Source organism: Gadus morhua, chromosome 12 (assembly GCF_902167405.1).
Source record: "Gadus morhua chromosome 12, gadMor3.0, whole genome shotgun sequence".
In the NCBI taxonomy this organism is placed as follows: Eukaryota; Metazoa; Chordata; class Actinopteri; order Gadiformes; family Gadidae; genus Gadus; species Gadus morhua.
In genome coordinates, this window is record NC_044059.1 from 11,133,847 (window position 1) to 11,146,043 (window position 12,197).

Below are 12,197 nucleotides of genomic sequence, written 5' to 3' on the forward strand. Positions count from 1 at the left end.
CTGATTATCTTAATGAAACAGGTCCTGGTCTGATTCTACGGTGGCCTGCATGGGCCCTCTCCCACGCGCACCCAGGCAGAGAAGGAGAGGTCCCTTCTTCTATAGCTCAGCACCACCGCCTCAGACACAGACCTCTGTGTGTTTCAACATGGAGGCTCAGGGTCCTGTTAGACGCCACGGGGGAGGTGGTGTATCAACCAGCCTGCCAGGCTCATCTCTGGAGAGACGCCAGTAGCTGGGGTCTGTTTCCTGTCGGGTCTCTTCTAGAATTCTCTCCATTTTCCGTCACTCTTCGGGCGTTTGAGTCTGATATGGAAATGCACTTGCTGGTATCCTGTTTATTAATGTTGGTGTAGACAAAGCATCTGTTGTGCTGTTTATTGTGTGATTGGTTACCTTCCATGAAGCGCACGCGCGGGTAGATTTGACCAGGCATATGGGGGCGTGGCAGGAGTGCCTCTACGTAGATGATTTCCCGGAAATGTGAACAAGTGAATCGCAAACGTTGTCCCGAGTGTTTAACGCTCTGCACAGCCACCCCAGACTGTCAGCAGGGAATACGTCGAAATGCATGTACGTCATTATTTGACACTTTAGTATGGTTAAACATGACTATCAATCATTATAACAACGCTTATAGGTCATAAAAGTCGAAAAAGCATAATAGGTCCCCTTTAAAGTGTAAACTGATCCTCTGCTGAACATACGAGAACATTCAGTGAATCCACAAGTTGTTTATTACCATTATGCTTTATTAACCAGTACAACAGAAAAATAGTCCCTTACATCTACACAATAAACACAAGGACTCAGCAGCAGACATTATAAATCATAAACAGGTGCACATATCTTTAATAACTGAACATGTTCTGCTGCTGTGTTGCTCCCGACAGAACACAAGGAATCAATACGCATTCGCATGCGTCATTCACAACATGATCAATAGCTTTTCCCAGACCACTTTCATTATGAATATAATATAAATCTGCTTTGAATCAGGTTCCATGTTAGGCTTATCAAAATATAAACTGGTATCAGAGCCCTTTAGTTTGAAACTGTTATCATCAGAGACCTTTAGTTTGAAAATGTTAAGGTCTGAACATATTGTAGAGTAAACATGTTTTGATTTACAATCAATCAATATTGATTGAACAATCAATCAATCTTTTTGAAACCTGCTTAACCCTATGGAACATTTTAAAGTTATTTTAAGTCTCTTTCTCCTCCCTTCATGGTTTATAAAGCTAAACTTTTTAGAATCAAAATATAATGTAGAATTGAGTATAGTATAGTATTAGTATTTGAATCAATAAAACACAGTGACTGTGTATATTCATATGTGTTTATTCATGTGTGTGTGTGTGTGTGTGTGTGTGTGTGTGTGTGTGTGTGTGTGTGTGTGTGTGTGTGTGTGTGTGTATTCATACATGCGCATGTGCATGGATGTGAGAGTATTCATACATGTGTGTGTGTGTGTGTGTGTGTGTGTGTGTGTGTGTGTGTGTCTGCATGTGTGTTGTTTGTGTGCATTAAAATATGTGTGAATGAGTATGTGCATGTGTATGCATGTGTGTGTATTCATATACAGTATGTGCGTGTGTATGTTTATATATGCATGTGTGTGCATTCATATATGTGTGTGTGTGTGTGTGTGTGTGTGTGTGTGTGTGTGTGTGTGTGTGTGTGCGTGCGTGCGTGCGTGCGTGCGTGCGTGCGTGCGTGCGTGTGTGTGTGTCTGTATGTCTGTATGTGTGTGTGTGTGTGTGTGTGTGTGTGTGTGTGTGTGTGTGTGTGTGTGTGTGTGTGTGTGTGTGTGTGTGTGTCTGTGTTGCTACAACCGACACAGAGCCACTGAGGCACCATCACCCAATAACCTCACCCCAGGGAGGAGGAGGTCCTCCTGGGTGAACGTGGACTGGAAGGTGTGGATGTGTGTCAGTGTGTCTGAGGACCCTCCTCCACCTGGGGACACTCTGTAGAAGGACAGAGTGCCAGCAGGCCGGTCCAGATAAACTCCTACTCTGGTAGAGCCAGCGGGGGGAAGAATTATGTCTGATCTTCTATTGTTGTAGTAGGCAGTGTAACCATCATCATAACATAGAAGAATCCAGGACTTGTTGTTCGATCCAAGCAGGCTGTCACACCTTGCTCCTCTCCTTGTGACTCTTCTATGTGTCACTCCTATAGCAACATCTTTGTTCCTCTCGACCTCCCAGTAACAGCGGCCAGTCAGACCCTCTCTACACAACACCTGGGGCCAGTTGTCAAATCTCTCTGGGTGATCAGGATACGACTGGTCCTCTCTAACAAGCATCACCTTTCTGTTGTCCTCGGACAGAGAGAGTCGTCTGTGGGCTGTGTTTGGGTCCAGTGTGAGTTCACAGGCATCTGAGGGAGAACAAGACATGATGAGCTGCTGAACCATGCTTCATCATCATCATCATCATCATCATCATCATCATCATCATCATCATCATCATCATCATCATCATCATAATTGCTACTGCTGTTGTGTTGCATACATCTGATTCGTGCCTCGCAAATCCCATGTGTGTTTGAGTGGTTGTCCCAGTAAAAAACATTAACGCATACACAAATGTATAAACTGCATCTACTCCCTCAACATTTACACTACATTTACATATTATTGCTCAAAACGTTCAACAGGAAGAGTTGATGGCTCCTATGGAATATCTAAGCCAAAGTCTACATTTCAAGATATTAGACTTGGAAGGGTTCCAATACACATCAATTGGAACCCAGCTGTGTAAACTACAGACTGATCCAGCTGAACTCACATACAGGCTTGAACTTAACTGTTGGTAACATAGAACTTCATACTTACTATACATACAAAGACATGTACACATACGTACACACACCTACACAAACATACTAGACATACATATACACAGGAAAACATGGCTATACAGTAAATACGTATACAAAAGAACACATACCTATACATAAGTACACATACGTATACACAAGTATACATACATAATATACGCACGTAGACATGTACACATACATACACCTACATTTTTTAAATATATATATTTGTTTGAGTTCTTTAACATTCTATATATATATAAATATATATATTTGTTTGAGTTCTTTAACATTCTATGTATATTTTTAAAAAATAACCCTTTTCTCATTTAGTTTTTGTTTTAAAAAGCACTTATTTTGAGAGCCTCTACCCCAATTTCGTTGCACTTTGTGCAATGACAATAAAGAGATTCTGATTCTGATTCGGATTCTGATGTCATGGTCCGCCCCTGGTTTTCCCATTCACCCTCTGCCACCCTGATCTCCCCTAATTAACCCAACCACCTTCATCTGTGCTCCCTATAACAGTCTATAACAGTCCTCCCCTTTCACTCAGTCCATTCCAGATTGTCTCTTGTTTCATTCAGAGCTTTCCCGCAACTCCCGATTGACTTCGTCTACTCCACTCTGCCTGTTAACGAACTCTCGCCTGTCTGACCTCCTGCCTGCCGTCCAGTCCCTGTCGATCTGTCTGCTCCTCTGTCCCCGTCTCCTGATCCACCTGCCTGACTTCCTGATATCGACCCCTCGTCTGCCTGACCTCCCTCCCGACGTCGAGTCCCTGTCGGTCTGTCTGCTCTCCAGTTCCCGACTCCCGACCTGCTCTTCTGCCCTCCCGTTGCCGACTCCTCGCCTGCTGACCCACCGACGATTCCCTGCCCACCTGTCGGGGACTTTACTGTCTGCTCTATGCCTGCCCGATCCTGTACCAGAATAAATCCTTGAAACTGTCCTACAACTGTCGTCTGTCTGTGCACTTGGGTTCTGCCTAACTCCCCCGTTACACCTACATATCTATGCAAACATAATAGACATACATACACACAAGTACAAATTTGAATGAACAGACATCACCTATATCCATCACTATATTAAGTGTGTTGAGATGAAAGAAACAGAGACTCACACTTCTTTAAACCTGGTTTCAGCGTCCACACTCCACCGTGCTCCACACTGGGGGGAAACAAAGTGAGAGCAGCATGTTGAAGAGTTTAAACCACTTCATCTAGTACAGGGTTGAATCCTTGACTCTCCTTGACTTTGAATGACATTGTCCCTCAATGGTGAGTTTTCCTCTCCATACCTGAGAGTGTCCAGTCTCCAGAGTGGATCCTCCAGTCCAGCAGAGAGCAGCGCAGCTCCTGAGTCTCCTGGGTGGTTGTAGCTCAGGTCCAGCTCTCTCAGATGAGAGGGGTTGGAGCTCAGAGCTGAGGCCAGAAAATCACAGCCTTCCTGTGTTACCAGGCAGCCAGACAATCTGCACCACACACACACACACACACACACACACACACACACACACACACAAACACACACACACACACACACACACACACACACACACACACACACACACACACACACACACACACACACACACACACACACACAAACGCAAGTGTAAAATAATACTTTTCTGGATGTAAATCTGTTAATTGTCTTCTGATATGTACCTGTTTGCACTTTGATTATTACTGACCTGAGAGTTTCCAGTGTACAGTGTGGACTCCCCAGTCCAGCAGAGAGCAGCTTCACTCCTGAATCCTGCAGATCATTGGTACTCAGGTCCAGCTCTGTCAGACTAGAGGAGTTGGAGCTGAGAACTGAGGCCAGAGCTTCACAGCATCTCTCTGACAGATGACAGCCATTCATCCTTCACACACAATTAACAGAACATGTCAGAAACTGTGATTAATGTTGTATTTTAAATTGGTTATTAGACATGTTTTAGTTGTTTACCTCAATGTCAATAAATCTTCAAAATATGACTTACTTAGAGGTCAGATAACTAAAGATTCAACAAACTCCTAAAAAGGCCCAGGTCTAAGAACAAGCTGTTATTCAACTTTTGTAAACAACTCTAAATTTCACCTTACTGTCTGACTACATGATTATGAGTAGAATAGGAATGTAATAAATAATACACCTTATGCCATCATTAACCAACAGAATCCAACGTACACCTTTTACTGTCATGGCAACAGAAATAGAATGAGATGGAGGCCTTGTGTTTAATACGATGAGTGGTAATGCCACAGCGATGCACACAAACTGCGAAGGTTTCGTTCAGTGCTGGGAGTTAAAGGGCGGCCGTATTGTTGTGCCGGTGTGATCGCTCTATTTGGAAACACGACCCACTTAAGTTCCAATGAAGACAATCTGCTTAGATCAGAAAAATAAAATAAAAGTGGTTTGTACTTTGTACAAAGTTTAAATTAAATTGCCAAAAAACTGAAAAGGGCCCTCTATGCAATCAAAACATTTGACAACTTATTTAAAGAGAGTGAATCTGTTCAAATGAATGAACACAGATGAATGGTACGTGACCAAGGACATTTTCACGTCTAATAAAGGGGTGCGATCAGAATGGTTTCACCGTTGAGTAAAACTGACCTGAGAGTTTCCAATGTACAGTGTGGACTCCCCAGTCCAGCAGAGAGCAGCTTCACTCCTGAATCCTGCAGATCATTGAAGCTCAGGTCCAACTCTCTCAGACTAGAGTTGGAGCTAAAAATTGAGGCCAGAGCTTCACAGCATCTCTCTGACAGTTTACAGTCATTCAGCCTACACACACAATACACAGAGCATGTAAGGAACTGTGATTAAAAGGACTTACATTTTGCACTTAAAATAATTAAGGAATTGTGTTGAAACATTTTATTTGCAACATTTTATTAATTGAACTAATATATACTTGTCAATACTTAAATGTCAATAAAATATTTGGCGTAAATTGATGAATATTGGAAAAATGTTTTGTAGTGTTTGAAAATGGTTCAATAGTATTTATTATTGTCTAATTATTTACAGTATATTGTGTTGCGATTATTTTACATTTAGTTGTTATCAGTACACCTATAGATATGCTTGTATATTATCGTAACTTTTATATTCTATATTATGTATATTGTGTTGTGTGTATTGTAATACTTGTTACTCGTGAACCTACAGAGATGTTTTGGAGGCTTTGACCACTGGCAGCAGCCTCAGAAGACCCTCCTCTGAAGCAAAGAATTTCTTCAGGTCAAACACATCCAGCTGCTCTTCTGATGACAGTAAGATGAAGACCAGCGCAGACCAGTGTGCAGGAGAGAGAGAGTCTCTGGAGAGACTTCCTGATGTCAGGAGCTGTTGGATCTCCTCCACTAGAGAACAGTCATTCAGCTCATTCAGACAGTGGATCAGATTGATGCTTCTCTCTTGAGAAAGATCACCATTTATCCTCTTCTTGATGTAAGACACTGTATTCTGATTGGTCTGTGAGCTTCTTCCTGTCTCTCCAAGCAGACCTCGCAGTAGATTCTGATTGGTCTCCAGAGAGAGGCCCAGGAGGAAGCGGAGGAACAAGTCAAGATGTCCGCTCTCACTCTGTAAGGCCTTTTCCACAGCACTTTCGTAAAGGAGAAGGAGTTTATCTTCCCCGGATGCTGGTTGTTCTTCTGAGAACAAATTGACCCCAGTGTTGATGAAGGAATGAATGACATAAAGGGCAGCCAGAAACTCCTGGATGCTCAGATGGACAAAGCAGAACACCTTTCCCTGGTACAGCCCAAACTCCTCTTTAAAGATCTGGGTGAACACTCCTGAGTGCACTGATGCTGCTTTGATATCGAAGTCACACTCTGCCAGGTCTGCCTCGTAGAATATCAGGTTGCCTTTCTCCAGCTGGTTAAAAGCCAGTTTTCCCAGAGAAACGATGATCTGCCTGCTCTCTGGACTCCAGTGTGGATCTGTATTAGCTCTCCCATGGTACTTCCTGTCCCCCTGTATGGACTGAACCCTCAGGAAGTGGCTGTACATCTGAGTCACGGTCTTGGGCACCTCTTCTCCTCTCTGGCATGTTATGAAGATGTCCTCCAGAACTGTAGCTGTGATCCAACAGAAGACTGGGATTTGACACATGATGTGGAGGCTTCGTGATATCTTGACGGAAGAGATGATTGTGCTGGCCAGCTTCCCCTTTCTGAATCTCTTCCTGAAGTACTCCTCCTTCTGCGGGTCGGTGAACCCTCTCACCTCTGTCATCATGCCAACACACTCAGCAGGGATCTGATTGGCTGCTGCAGGGCGTGTGGTTATCCAGATGCGAGCGGAGGGAAGCAGGTCGCCCCTGATGAGGTTTGTCAGCAGCACATCCACCGAGGTCGGCTCTGTGACATCAGTCCATATCGGGATGTTCTGGAAGTCCAGAGGTAGTCGACACTCATCCAGACCATCCAAGATGAAGACAACTTGGAACCGGTCGAATCTGCAGATTCCTGCTTCTTTGGTCTCAATAAAGAAGTAATGAAGAAGTTCTACCAAGCTAAACTCCTTCCCTTTCATTAAATTCAGCTCTCTAAAAGTAAGGAGAAATGTGAAGTGTATGTTGTGGTTGGTTTTGCCTTCAGCCCAGTCCAGAGTGAACTTGTGTGTTAAGACGGTTTTACCAATGCCGGCCACTCCAGTTGTCATTATGGTTCTGATTGATTGATCTTGTGCAGGTAAGGGTTTAAAGATGTCTTCACATCTGATTTGTGTTTCCTTCTTGGCTGGTTTCCTGGAGGCTGTTTCAATCAGTCTGACCTCATGTTCCTTGTTGACCTCTTCACTGACTCTCTCTGTGACGAAGAGCTCTGGGTAAAAGTCCTTCAGAGGTTTTGAATGTCCTGCTTTAGCGATTCCCTCAAACATACACCTCAACTTCTCCATCAGATGGGACTTCATGTTGTGTTGGCACTGAACAGCAGCAGATCCTAAATGACAAAAGTACACAAGACAACAGTGAGTGGATGGTGACATCAGTGGAACAAAATATCCTCATGCAATGGTTCGTATGATATCATACGAAAAGTTATGCGCAAATTTTCATAAGATTCCTCCAAATTTCTCAGTTTTCTGAATGGAATATGCAATATTTTGATATAGATTCATTATTATAAATTCACATCAATTCTTTCCAGTCTCGCCAGCAAATACAACAATCTCCATCATTGCTTTGGTTGTTGATATGGATGCAGCATGATTATGATGATTATGAATGCTGAAAACCAAACATGGCTGACTTTACCCTTGTTTGGGCATAAGAATGTGTTTTGATGTTGACTGGTAACCTAATTTATGAAGATATCATGCAAATTTGTATCAGTCCAGCCTGAGTGGAACCATGTTAATATTTCCTAAATGATCAACATCATGATATTTAGAGGCTTCATTCCTTGTGGTCGGGGAAGCCGGACGTGAAAAGGACTGCATGATACAGATTCAACATGTTCAGGTTTATTCTGTTATTTAAACAGGTATATGATAGGTGTCATTATAGTAATAATGATAGTGAATCATTGGTCACTTGCTAAGCTGATATAAAATAACAAGATAGTGTTGCATCACTCCAACTGAGATATTCTGCTGTTGATCTGCAGCACAATGTTCAATATACTTTAACCTGATACCCCAACAATAACCCTACACATCTGGATCAAACCATTTAACCTGATACCCCCACAATGACCCTACATATCTGGATCAAACTATTTAACCTGATACCCCACAATAACCCTACATATCTGGATCAGACCATTTAATTTGATGCCCCCACAATAATCTTACAAATCTGGATCAAACCATTTAAACCACAATAGGAAAGATCTCCAAATTGAAGGTAGAAATGTAGAAATCTCACATTATTTAACTGAATTGCAGAAAAAATATGAATCTCATGCTGCTCGTCAATATTTGTAATTCTTTTCTGTTTTCAAGATAAGAGTATCTTCTGCCTTTAAAAATAAATGTCTCCTCTGTCTTCAAAATAAGAGTCTCTTACCGCCCCCAAGTGTGTCAGCCAGTTCCTCCTGGTTCATCTCTATCAGGCAGAGCTTTGTGATGTCTGCCACTCCCTCGATTGCGCGCCTCCTCTGCTCCATGTTTTTACCATCCTCCTCCTCCATCTGACTCTCTGAGCATTGTGGGTAATCTGGGAAGAGATCCCTCCAGAGCTTCTTCAGCTCCTTGTCTAGAAAAGCGTGTGCGTTCTCCTCAGCCCTCTGGAACAGAACAAAAATCAAGGAGAACTTTATTCTGAACTAACTGAGGACATCAGAAGCATCTGTCCTGGATTCTGTCCCGCTGGTCTAAAGAGGGAAGCCTGGAGACTATTAGTTAATTGTTGAACTAAATAAAAAATGTGTACAAAATAGAGACTATCTGATTGACATACATGTAAACCTATCACTATTCAGAATGCATCACACGGTACGTTCAAGTGTAATGACGGCGGTATACGTTAGCCCATTAGGCAAGCTAGTAGCCTAGCCGCTAAAACGTCTGCTTGACCAACGATGGACGGGTCAATTGGCCGCAGTGCAGGTGATAAGCAAAGCATATGAAAACATTTCCCAGCTGCTGACAGAACTCGCCAACACTTATTCCCAGCCGATGTGGGAGTGGAAGCGCTGGGACTGCTGCATGCAATTTCAGAACCCAGTTTCAGATTTATTGCGCTTCTGATGAGAACGATTCTGACCCTGTTCGAACCACCAAATAGCTCCAATCAAAAGATATGGATCTCCACACAGCTGTCCAACTGGTGAACGCTATCACAAAGTGCATTGAGGGCCTCCGCATCAAAACGGAGTTAAGTGCGTTATGGGATCAGTGTGCAGAGCCAGAGGATGCATCTAACCCACAAAGCAAGAGGAGACACACAGAAACCAACAAACGTCGACAAGATTTTATTTTTGAGCAGTCTCTGGGTGTACAAATTGACCAGGACAACACAGCAAAACGACAGAGACTCTGTATTATGGATGTATTGACGTAGTGTATGGAGAGATGGCACGACGCTTTGGAGAGCGGAAAACGTATGGAATCACTGGCTTCACATGACCCAGAGAGTGAAACTTTTTTGGGCACAGAAAAAGTGGGGCCCCTCTTGGATTTGACCGGCACAAAATCTGTAGATGCTGTGTTTTTGGTAGCCCGACAGTTCCTTCACACCAAATTGGAAGGCTCCACGTGCGCAGAGGATGATAATTGGACTGTGGAAACACTTTTCGCCACTTTTCACAAGACCCTGGAAGCAATGCCCAGTGTCATAGTGTCATTTAAGTCTGCTTTAACTTTTTTTGCTTTAAGTTTTTGCATGTGTATGCGGCATCCACGCAAAGCAAACCTCCTTCAGCTCAGTTTTGAAAAGGAGTTGACAAAAAAAGGGAGCAGCTGAAGTATCGTTTGCTGCGGAGGTTTAATTCCACAGGGAAAAGGCGTCTCCAGCTTTACTAGCATCAATCAGGGAGTAAACTATTTTCAGAATGGTTAAATCTCACACTGTTCAGTCAACAATGTTTGTTTGTGGTGATGCTTTTTTTTACTGGTATTTGTGCCGTGACGCAATGTTGCAAATGTTTTGTATGTTCATGTTTATTTGCTCGACTGCGTGGCGCGGCATATTGCTGTTGGCGCAATGCTGTGTGTGTATTTAATGTGCCGTCATGCATACAATGCAAACGTATTTTGTATTTGGCTTTTCGTGTGTGTTAAAGGTCCCATGGCATGCCACCAGGTGTGGTGTGATTAGCCGGTACAAGCCGTTTTGGAAATCCGTCACACATCTAGATGGACACGCCCACCTGTGATGTCATAAGGGGCAGATTTCCAAAACGGCTTGTAGCGGCTAATCAGACCACACCTGGTGGCATGCCATGGGACCTTTAATGTGTACTATTTGCGAGCTACGTGCGTCTTAAGGCAATGCTGTTGGCCATGCTGATGATTTTGCGCTGCTGTGGACTGTTGTAATTTAGTTTTTTGTGCACCTGTCTGTCATAATATTTATTTGGGCCCTCCCTCAAAATCGACATGCCCCCTGCAGAGATTTGCTCTGGCGCCGGGTCTGTGTAGAGCTGAAGGAAATTTCTTGTTGGACATTACACACCTTGATGATCTCTGTTTGATTCTGCTGTACTGAATGAGCACTGGCAACCTTAGACCTCTCCTGGTTTTGTCTGTGGAGAGAACACACACACACACACACACACACACACACACACACACACACACACACACACACACACACACACACACACACACACACACACACACACACACACACACACACACACACACACACACACACAACCACAGCCACACACCCACACACACACACACACTTTGTATACATTTTTCCTGACTTGTATACATTAAGTCAGATAAGTCATTGTCTGTTAGAAACTCCTACATCTCCTCTCTGGAGGGGCATCCATCTTTAAATCCATATGTGCGAGGTCCATCCATAGACTGGTCACTCTTCATCGAGACACAGCTGGGTCCAGGGGAGTCTGCCTTCTCCTGCAGGACTTTTCTAGAAAAACAAGAACTAGGATTTATGGGTGTTTGATAGATACTTTTAATAATCTCTGCAAAATCCTCACCTCTCCTCAACAGACTGATTTCCATCTTTGAAACAAACAGGTTTGTCCATAGACTGGTCACTCTTCATGGAGACACAGCTGGGTCCAGGGGAGCCTGCTCTCTCCTGCTGCTCTGGGCTTCAACACAACAAACATAGTTGTGTGCCTTGTAACTGAAAGGTTGCCAGTTCGATCCCCGTCTCCTCCTAGCTGAGTGTTGATGTGTCCCTGAGCGAGACACTTAACCCTAACTGATCCTGACGAGCTGGCTGTCACCTTGCATGGTCGACTCTGCCGTCGGTGTGTCAATATATGTATTAACCGATGTAAGGCGCTTTGGATAAAAGCGTCTGCTAAATGACCTAAAATGTAAATGTATGGAAGTGCATGATACATGATGTATCACCGCTCAGCTTTGAGATGGACAACAGTCACCACTCCTTACCTCTTAACTTTTCTCTGGCGGCCATGTTCCCCAGACAGAGTGGTTTTAGAGGATTGACCCCCCTCCTCCCTCTCCTCATCCATGGTAGACTGCAGACCTGGACACAAACACAACTACATATTGTTACTTTAGATTCTGTTTGGGTAGCGAACGAGAAATTGCTACCTTCCTACCCTCCTCCTGTCTGATATACACACTCTCTATCACTCTCTATGTCTAGATCCCACACACTCTATCACTCCCTATGTCTAGATCCCACACTCTTTCACTCTCTATGTCTAGATCCCACACTCTTTCACTCTCTATGTCTAGAT

The 12,197-nt window shown here is 43.5% G+C and overlaps 1 protein-coding gene across 1 annotated transcript; it reads right to left on the reverse strand.

Annotated features, from left to right (window-relative positions):
• Nucleotides 1-1,814: 1,814 nt before the first annotated feature.
• LOC115555138 (NACHT, LRR and PYD domains-containing protein 3-like) lies at nucleotides 1,815-7,782 on the reverse strand. Its single transcript, XM_030371830.1, has 6 exons — nucleotides 6,002-7,782; nucleotides 5,446-5,616; nucleotides 4,532-4,705; nucleotides 4,136-4,309; nucleotides 3,959-4,005; nucleotides 1,815-2,388 (listed from the first exon to the last, which is right to left on the reverse strand). Exons 1-6 carry the CDS (start codon nucleotides 7,756-7,758, stop codon nucleotides 1,832-1,834), a joined length of 2,880 nt encoding a protein of 959 aa, XP_030227690.1. The 5' UTR covers nucleotides 7,759-7,782; the 3' UTR covers nucleotides 1,815-1,831.
• Nucleotides 7,783-12,197: the final 4,415 nt, after the last annotated feature.

Excerpts from the sequence above, each read along its gene's own strand:
- LOC115555138 (XM_030371830.1), bottom strand. The coding sequence starts at position 7,758 with ATGAAGTCCCATCTGATGGAGAAGTTGAGGTGTATGTTTGAGGGAATC. Across the intron at positions 5,617-6,001 it reads AAAGCCTCCAAAACATCTCT|GCTGAATGACTGTAAACTGT; the intron begins GTAGGTTCACGA and ends TTGTGTGTGTAG. Across the intron at positions 4,706-5,445 it reads TGTACATTGGAAACTCTCAG|GATGAATGGCTGTCATCTGT; the intron begins GTCAGTTTTACT and ends TTGTGTGTGAAG.